Genomic DNA, 9,976 nt, shown 5'->3' with positions numbered 1-9,976 from the left:
CGGCCAGAGCTAGACACGCTGCCGCAGTGCTCTGCAGGAGCGCACAGCCCCACTGTCCGCACGGTGGCGTAGCTGTGGGTGAGGGGGGACAGCAAGGGAGGAGCCAGGGGCTAGCTTCCCGGGCCAGGCAGGACGGTCCTGTGGGCCAGATGTGGCCCGCAGGCCGCAGTTTGCCCAATTCTGGTCTGGAACCTGAAAGGGACTATGAATGAAAAAGTGAGGCCGACTTGTCCAATTTCATTGTTCAAGCTGAGTGAAGTGCAAAAAGAGTAAACAAGTGGGTTTAAAAAACAAACATTCACTTAATAATCTAAGGCCCGGATCATGCAGACTCTTATGCCCACACATAGCCCTACTCAGCTGAATAGTTTTATTGGAGTCCATGGGATTACGCATCTGAGTCAAGTCTGCAGGGAGAGGCCCTAAGATATTAACAGCACAAATAAGTAAAAAAAAAAAAGTTCCTATGCATTAACCACCTGACAGTCTCCCTCTTAAAACCATCTTCTCTTCATTTACCAAAACTGGGCAAAGACCTGCAAATAAGAGCCTCCAGGTGCAGACACATTTGTAACAATTTATTGAATGAGGCAAGAATAGACAGAATGGGAAAACAACAGGTATTCCATGCTCTGCTACTTGACTGTTTTTTTCTTTTTCTGGGGAGAATTTCTGAGACTGTAAGAACGTTATTTCATTGCCAAAGAAACACCGACGGTAAAGCCACTGGACATCTTCACAACGACAATAAAAAATAATAGTTAAAAAAAATAAATCGGAAAAGCAGGGCTGTTTCTATGGAAAATGTTTCCCTCCTCTCCTTAAAGTACAGAAAAACATATACAAAGAACATTTGATATTTTCATATAAAACAAGTAAATACAAGAATCTGAAAACTTTCTTGAAGGCGGAGCAAGACATGGAGAATTTTGTTAAATGGCCACTTAAAATAAAAAATAAACAAAAATTAAATACCATGCACAATTGCACACACCGAGGGAAGGCGCGGCGAAAAGAAGGGAGGAGCTTGCCTGGGGGAGGGGCAGTGTTTGTTGTTTTGGGGAAGCAAAGGTTTGGCCCATTGGAAAGTCAAGTAAAATCAGCCACTGAAAACACACCAGGCGTTTTTCTGTCTAGAGGTTTTCTCATGAAGTAGATTAAAAAAAAACTCGCCGCAGCAAAGCCGTGCTGGAGATGCGCATAGAGCAGAAACAGGTGCGGGACCCGTGGAACACAAACTGGGGCAGGGGGCTATGGGAGGAGGCAGTTTGACCCCCACGTTTACTGAACAAGGAAACAGCATGGGGACCGGCTATTCCAGGACGGGTCAAGGCTGTGATAGGGGATCGCCTGTTTCATACAGTCCTACCCCAGCTCTGCTAATACCAGTGGCAGACAGCTCAGGTGAACTCCAAGTACCTCTCAGCAACGGGGCTGTTATAAAACAAGCCCTGGGGAGATGCAGGGGAAGGAAGGATTTGCCTTAGTCAATAACTCCTCACTCTCTCAACCACCTTCCCCCGCCGCAGTGCCCCAGCCAAGGCCCCCCAAGAGATTCTCCGTTGCAGTCTAAATTTACAAACATGAAATAATAAAGAGAAGGGTCTAAAAGTCAGCTACATTTCAACAGCAGAGAAGATACGGGCAGGTCTTGAGGGTGGATTACAGGAGAGCAAGGCAGGGGCATGGGGTCGGAGGGCAACTCTCCATGGAATTTCTCAAGAGCTTCAACGGCAGAGTTTTCTTCTCTTACGGGAACCGCGGGGTGATCAATTGCTGTCCTCTGAGGAGCTTTATCTCTTTGAAAGGCCGCTGCTGCCCCTACACAGTGGCGCATGCGCCTCCCCCAAGGAGAGACTTTTTCCAAACTCTCTCTCTCGCGCTCTCTTTTGAAATCTAATTCTCAAAGTGACGGGGCAGAGGGGCCGACCCCGGGAGCCACTGCAGAACTCACTGCTGGCTTGGCAGGCAGCAACGCTGTTGGAACTCTCTCCAGCCAAGGGCACAGCCGCTTCCTATGGGAGGTGGCAATCTTCCCATCTTGCCCTGATTCTAACAGATATTTCATGCGGGGGTGGGTGAGAGGGGGGTTGTGTTTTGATTTAAATCTCCTCAGAATGAAAGTCCATTACAAATTGGCTTTCCACTCCCACAAGATCAGCGCGGCACTATAAAAATGGACTTAATACACATCCTCTGCTATTTTTTTTTCCTTTTAAAAAAAGGTTAACGAAACCTTTGCTTCCAAAGCTAGGAGACTCAATGCCACCTGATTGCATCTCTGAAGAGGCGTAAAAAAATTATTCACGTAAGAGACGAGGAAAAACATCATCACGATCCTGCCATGGCAGCAGCGTCACTGTTCCAAGGTCACAACCTCCACTGCCTGACCATCCATGGTGACGGCACTGTCTGCTATCCTCGTAGTAACGGGAGCCATGGCGACCTGAACGGGACCATTCCCCTGGGCGAGGCTGGTTACCACCGTCTGGTACATGCTGACGGGGATCTGGACGAGCCCTGCGGAGACAAAAGTAGGCGATGCGATTTGCAGATCATTCAGACATTTCAACCAGACAAATCAAAGGACTCAAACATGTTTTGATATATCTTTTATCCCACATGTGTTGCTATTATTTACGTAGCTCCAAGAATCATAGAATTTAAGGCCAGAAGGGACCAGATCATTTAGTGTCTCCTCTTGGCTATCACAGGCCACGAGCACAACCCAGCACCCACACATTAGATCCAAGTATTACAGCCCACAGGAGACTAAACTATTGTGTGCCACAGACAAAGAGGAAGGACCGAGATGCATCAGTGCCCAGGGCCCCTGCAATGGCAGATATGCCCTGATGATCCTAGCAAGCGACCCACACTCCATGCCACAGAGGAAGGTAAAGCCCACACATGGTCATTGCCAATCTAACCTGGGGGGAAAATTCCATCCTGACCGCCACATATGGCAATCAGTGAGACCCTGGATATATGAACAAGAACCAGCTGGCTAAGAATGCAAGAGGGAGAATGCTTGGTGACATCTCACAGCATTGACCCTCCCTGTGCAGTGTCCAACTCCAGCCATGCTCACCCCTGGTGCTTCAGAGGAAGGAGACAAAAAAGATAAAACAAAAACCCCACCCAACCACAGAATACAAATGGGCGGGGGGGGGGGGGAGGTGGGGGAAGAAATCCCTTCCTTATCTCCACAGGTGACCAGATGAGCTTTAGGAACATAAAACACAAAGTGGAAGGGGCTCCATGGGCTGCTGATCCCTGCCCCCACCCATCATAAGGAACCCTGTCATACAATCCCACTCCTACATTTGTCCAGCTCTCTCAAAACTAATTGTCCCCACCCAGTTCCTACTGGAAGGCTGTTCTAAAACCTCATTACTCTGATGATTAGAAACCTTCTTCTAATTTCCTGTCTGAGTCTGTTCATGGCCAATTTATGCCCATTTTGTTTTGGTGCCTACCACTGTCCTTTAGCTTAACTAGCGTTTCACCCTCCCTGGTGTTTAATGAATTTGTAGAGAGCATTCAGATCCACTCTCAACCTTCGTTTTGCTAGGCTACATAAGCCATGCTCTTCCAGTTTCTTAAGACAGGCCCTTCCTTCCCCTGATCATGTTAGTAGCTCTTCTCTGCACTGGTTTCAGGTGAAATTCCTCTTTCTTGAATACGGCGTCCAGACCTGCATACAGTATTCCAGAGGCAGGACTCCAATGGGTCCATGGTGGGACATGCAGGGAGAAGGGTCCCTGTCCTGAAAGGCTGTAAGGGCCCACGGTGCTACAATGCAAGAGAAGCGGGTGACTGGCGTTGCAATGCCTTGAAGAACAGGCTGGTTCCAAGGAGCACGGGAGCTCTGTGCACACTGCCTGGGAGGCTGGTCCACACATGACCATGCAAAGGCATAAAGGCAAGAGTACGCGATGGGGACCTAGGAACTGGACGGGAGCAGGGACTGGCCAGAGCAAGAGTGGTATTCGAGAAGTGGAAGCGGAGGGGAAGGCTAGTATAGGATTCAGGAAGGGAGGGGGAGATCCCTTTGGAGCAGCGGAAAAGTGACTTCGGCAGTAGCCAAACACCTTGTCATTGTTAAACCCAAAGCAATTTTAAAACAGTGCAATTTACTTCCCAGTTGAGGCTGTGTTAACGGCTTGCATTTCACTCAGCTGAGAAAATGAGACCGGGCTGGTCAGTTTCTTCCCTGAGCCTCTCACTTTAGTACAAGGATTCCAGGCTGCTTGTAAATTCTCCAGCCCTGCCCAGTCACAACAGCAAAGCTGTTTTCATTCATATTTTAAGGAACACGTTCATGGAATAAAAAAAAATCTATCATCTGTGTTGTGTCCCAAGCTGCCTCATGGATCAGATTGGATAAGGTTCCTAGTACTGAATTTAGACTTAACGTGAGTGAAGGCGAGAAGAGAGAGGAAGAGTCTGGATCAAAGCTGGGCAAGGTCACAGAAATTAGCCGGTAACTCAGTGTGTGGACACAGCTTGGTGCCTGTGGAGCATGAATTCAGCTCTCTTATCCATGTGCATTATGATACAGTCTTCAATTACATGCTCAGATACTATTTTTTCCACGGGACTCCTGCCTCCTTCAGTGAATGGAGAGTTATTCAACATCCCTTTTTATCTGCCACATTCAGTGTGTTGCCTGAGGTTTTGTTTAAGGCCTCGTTGTTCAAATCATGCTCTGAACACAAAATTATTCATCTACTCATGGGCGTTTCTATGGCGCTTTCACCATAATGGCTGAGTGCTTCTCACACATTAATGAGGTAAGTGTGGTAAGGTGGTATTTATACCCATTTTACAGATGTGAAACTGAATGATTAAGGCCAAAATTATCAAAGATCACCCCCATTTTGTGTCTCCAACTTTAGATGTCTAGGGCCTGATTTGTCAGAGTAATTAGCAATTTTATATCACTATCTTAAAAGCACAGCTCGCTCCAATCAACTTCAATCACAGCTGTGAGTACACAGCAGTTCTGTAAATCTGGCTCCAAGAGTCTCACACTGGGCACTCAGAAAATGAGGCACACACAGGTAGTGGCTGCTTTATGACAAGTTTGGTTTAAGTGATCTGCTCAGGAACTGTGCAGCAGAGCATGGAGAGAGTCCAATTCTCTAGGGCAACCGTCAACTGCCTTCACCATGAGACCATCCTTTCTCTTCCTGCAGTCCCCTGCTTCATTCACTACACACCTTCCAACTTCTGCAACGAGAAAGGCAGGAGTCTTGCAGACAACAGCCTAATTCACTATACAACCGTCATTCGTTCCCAGAGCACCAGTCAGCCTGCCCCTTTATCCCCAGAACTGCCACCAGCCGCTCCGAAATAAACCCCATTGCTTCCTATCAGCTTTTCTCTGACTCCTGCTCTCATGATCATTTACACTGCTACGGTTTAAGGTCCAATTACGTGTCAGTAAAGCTTCAGGTTTCACTTCTGATGCTATCGGAATAATCCTGTGATGCGGTATGACAAATTCAGGTTAGTTTACTGCTCAGGCAACAACAAAATGTATTAAGGCCCCAGAGGTTTCCGTGCAGTTTGGGCGATTAAGTGATGTACAATAATTACAATAAAGGTGCAGCCTCTTGCCTTCCAGTAACACCGTGGTACGTGCACTTGGATGCAAGGCAGAGCCAGAGAAGGTTGTAGCAGCTTTGGCTGGACTCTGAAATCCTAGAAATTAGCAAAGGAAATGACTTCTTAGATCATCTAAGTCTATGCCCATGGTTAGTGCAGAATTGCCCCTTACTCAGACCAAGTTCAAATCATTCTGGATAGCTGGATCTTTGATCCAGGTTTTCCAGACACAGGAGTCTACTGTCAAACCACTATCCTGTTTGGGCAATTTGACTCAGATTTCACTAGGCAAGGTCAGGACCTCTGTCCCCAGAGGACACTATTTAATGACAGGAGGCAGTAGAATGTGTTTCTGTGTCCTTGCATCACTTTTTGTGCAGATAGAAAAGTGTATGTCTTAATCATGCTGGCCAGGAGGGAGCCCCAGGGTTTGAGAGGGCAGAGAGTTCAGTAATACTGAAGATCTCAACACATACTGCTAACAATTCAGACTCACAAATCCCCTAGGAAGGAGGTATTTGTCTGCCCACTTTACAGACGGTAGAAAGATCCAGAGGGGTTAAGTACCTGCCCCAAGGTCACACAGCGAGTCAGTGGCAGGATCTGGAATAGAGAGAAGAGACCTGCTTCCCTGGGTCCTATTGTAACCACTGGTACCACCCCATATGACTGACACCTGCAGAGCCCCACACAGCAGACTGCAGAAGGAACCAGGGATTGTTATATATTTGCAAAGGGAGACTGTGGAGGCTTACATCTGAGCCGACATTCCTTCCACACACATAGCACCCTAAAAAAAATAAAGTCTTAGATGGACGTGTCAAGAAAACCTTGCAGACTTCAATTTGTGGGGGAGCCAAGCAGCAACCTGGAAGCTTGGCCTTAGGCCAGCATGGAACCTGAGCACCCACCAGAGACAAAAGAAGCTGGCAGGTCTCCACTCCAGGCAGCTGGACTTACTGGTCTCCATTGTGCCAACTGGCCAAATGGGTCTCCTGGCCTACTTAGGAGTGATATTCCAAAGACTCCACACAATGCAAGGGCCTGACTCTCTCGTATTGGCCAGGGAACACTCCAGGTTACAAAGCTTGATGCCGCTGCGATGTACAGAGGAGAGTGTTGGCGCACACTAGGATACAGATGTTGCCAGCCAGAGAAAGGGTCTTTACTGAGAGGGGAAGAGTGAATGGGATCAGTCTCTCTGGGAAGGATGGATTCCTGAGATCAGGCGTGTAGTCAAGCCCAGCCCCACCTTCGACACAGCAGAGAATTATCCGTGAGAGAGAGGATCCTTTCTACATGGGATTAAACTAAATCGCCTCAGCGTCTGAGGTAGAAGCCTTTCTGACAGGAGTGGCAACAAACCGAGGAAGGAGACGGGTGAGGGCTGTAAAGTCTGCTGTGCATTAAAGCAGAGATGATCACCCTTGGGAGAGAGACCATTATACTGCAGATACACCGTAATGATGTCTAGGATTGTCCCTGTGCTGCATCTGCTGAGATCTGGACCCTGATTAGCCCTAATCTAGCTGGCACATATTAATCTAAAGCATGGGTTTCGGATCCTTTCAACTGTATTTAAACAGGAAATCCCTTACACAAAACTCTTGAGGCTGTGCAAATACAAATATGGGCAAAAAGGGGACAACTCCTTGAAGGAGATATGGCTATTCCTGAGAGAGCCAGAAGGCAGGTAGCATCATACAGCTTCTTGCCAAAGTATGAGTGGGGTACAGCAGGGCCCCATGGCGCAATGCTGCACTTCAGCTGTGCACACAGTTCAGATCGGCTCCTGCCAGGTGAAGGCCTATAAACAAACATTATTAATAATGCACGAACCTGCACAGACAATAGAAGCAGGTTTTCAAAGCAAGTGCGGAGATGGAGCAGGGACATACATTCACTCCTCTTTGTGAAGGGATTTTCTACCTGAAACCAGACCTCGCCCACCACTATTCACTTGGAAGGGGTCGGAGGAGGGGTGTGACAGAGCAGAATGGCAGCTATAACAACATGGTCTCCAGCCATTCCGCTTCCCTCCTTCAAATCCTCATTCAAGACTCACTTCTGTCATGTTATCTATGTTATTTGCGCTGGGAGAGGGTTCGAAGACCCCGGTCTTGATCAGGACCCCATCTGGCTGGGGACTAAGCATAATGAGAGCGTGTTCCTGCCCCAATGAGCTTACAGTCTAAATGACAAGCAGATGCAATCTGTGGGACACAAATAAACGGGAAGAACAGGAATGGTTATAAGATCCATGTACACAGGCCAGCTGTATGCACAGCTAGACGGCTTAGAGACAAACTTTCAGAAATAAATGATAAAATCTAAACCAATAAATCAAATCAGTATCAGCTGTCCCTGCTGGCCCTTCAGCTCGCCACTTGCATTTACCTGCGCTATCACTGCGATAGTGGGTCTTGAAGGATAGTGCTTTATGGAGTAGTTCAGAGGGGACTTTTTAAAGGCAGGCTGGAAACAAGCCCAAAGGAGCCTGTGGGAGATGCAGGAAAAGGCCAGCATCACTGGCAGGGGAATGGGGTGCTGCGCCAGGACACTACAGTAGATAAGTAGGAAGGAACAGAGCTGTGCAGGACCTTACAGGTAGGAACAACGGCTTGAATTTGATGTAGTGAAGGAACGGGAGCTGGTTAGAGGGATACAAAGAGGGCAAGATACGGACAATGCCAGGCCAGGCAAATCATCTTACCAACTCTATTTTGTATGGACTAAACGAGAAGGAAGTTGCAATATTCAAAGAGGAGGCTCAGGCTACAGGCCTGAGTGACAGGGAGGATGGTAGTGTTCTCAGCCATTATCTCCAGTGGGAAGGTGCTGGGTGGGCAGGGAGACAAGGAGGTCACCTTTGGCTATGTTGAGTTTAAGTTGGCAGTGAAATCAGCCCATTGCTAATGGCGAGACTGAAGGGCCGTTGGGGAGCGGCTGTATTTATTTTTACACAAGCTGACTGCTTTACCCCTTCCTCTGTTGCTGGTCTCCGATTATGAGCTCTCTGGGGCAAGGATGGAGTCTTTCTGTGTGTACGGACAGTGTCTAGCACTTTGTGGGCACTGCAGGAATACATAATACATCATCATCAAGACTACAGGCCATATCAGTACACTGGTACAATTCTCATCTCTTTCAGGGTGAGATATACTTGCTTATTCCCCAGAGGTCTCAGTAGGAAATGTTCAAACATGATCAGAGTAGAAGACAAGCTAGCACTAAAGACTCTATAGGGCTACACCCCTGTAAAGAGTGATCAGCTGTAGTGACCTGCACAGGATGTGCCATGTTTGTCTGTCTTTCTCCCAGAGGATAGAAGCGACTTTGTCTGTACAAAGTGCAAGCTGGCCTCCATATTGGAAGAGAAGGTTAAAGGACTAGAGACGCAAGTATCAACTCTTTGTTGCATTAGAGAAAATGAAGACTTTCTGGATAGAAATTAGCATTTGGTACTGAAGGCACAGCATGCAGAAGAATCCGAGAGGGCAGCACAGAACGGGGAAGGAAATTGGCAGCATGTGACCTCCAGAAGAAGAAAGATGAGAATCCATGTACCCCCAATGCAGATAGAGGTAAGAAACCGTTTTCAGGCTCTCTGCATAGGTACAAAGGCAGAGAATGGTTTGCAAGAGTCATCTGAGGGAAGGGATCAGAAGGAGACCCCATCAACCAGAAGGCACAGGATGCATTGTCCTAAGGATAGGGGGTTCCATGAACACCACTCCCAAGAGGAGGAGACTGGTGGTGGTGGATGGGGACTCCCTCCTAAGGGGGACAGAGTCATCCATCTGCTGTCCAGACCAGGAAACTTGAGAAGCGTGCTGCTTGCCTGGAGCTAGAATTCAGGATGTGACGGAGCATCTGCCAAGACTGATCAAGCCCTCGGACCGCTACCCCTTCCTACTTCTCCATGTGGGCACCAATGATACTGCCAAGAATGACCTTGAGGGGGTCACTGCAGACTACGTGGCTCTGGGAAGAAGGATAAAGGAGTTTGAAGCACAAGTCATGTTCTTGTCCATCCTCCCTGTTGAAGGAAGAGGCCCAGGTAGGGACCATCGAATAGTGGAGGTAAATGCATGGTTACGCAGGTGGTGTCAGAGAGAGAACTTTGGATTCTTTGACCATGGGATGTTATTCCAGGAAGAAGGATTGCTAGGAAGAGATAGGATCCACCTAACAAAGAGAGAGAAGAGCATCTTCACAGGCAGGCTTGCTAACCTAGTGAGGAGGGCTTTAAACTAGGTTCACCGGCGGGTGGGGCGGTGATATAAGCCCAGAGGTAAGTGAGGAAGTGGGATACCAGTAGGAAACACAAGGAGGAGGGTGCAACAGGAGAGGCCTCCTGATT

General features: G+C 47.9%; 1 protein-coding gene across 5 annotated transcripts in view; it reads right to left on the bottom strand.

Annotated features, from left to right (window-relative positions):
• Window positions 1–557: 557 nt before the first annotated feature.
• NRF1 (nuclear respiratory factor 1) overlaps window positions 558–9,976 on the bottom strand; it is a 126,703-nt gene continuing 117,284 nt past the window's right edge. For all 5 annotated transcript variants that reach the window (XM_050936886.1, XM_050936887.1, XM_050936888.1 and 2 more), the window contains one exon: window positions 558–2,520. In XM_050936886.1, the coding sequence (XP_050792843.1) occupies window positions 2,357–2,520 (164 nt within the window). In that variant the 3' untranslated portion in view covers window positions 558–2,356. The remainder of the gene's footprint in view (window positions 2,521–9,976) is intronic.

This window comes from Gopherus flavomarginatus, chromosome 1 (genome assembly GCF_025201925.1).
Source record: "Gopherus flavomarginatus isolate rGopFla2 chromosome 1, rGopFla2.mat.asm, whole genome shotgun sequence".
Lineage (NCBI taxonomy): Eukaryota > Metazoa > Chordata > Testudines > Testudinidae > Gopherus > Gopherus flavomarginatus.
Note: the sequence above shows the minus strand (reverse complement) of the source record. Positions and strands in the feature narration are given on the sequence as shown.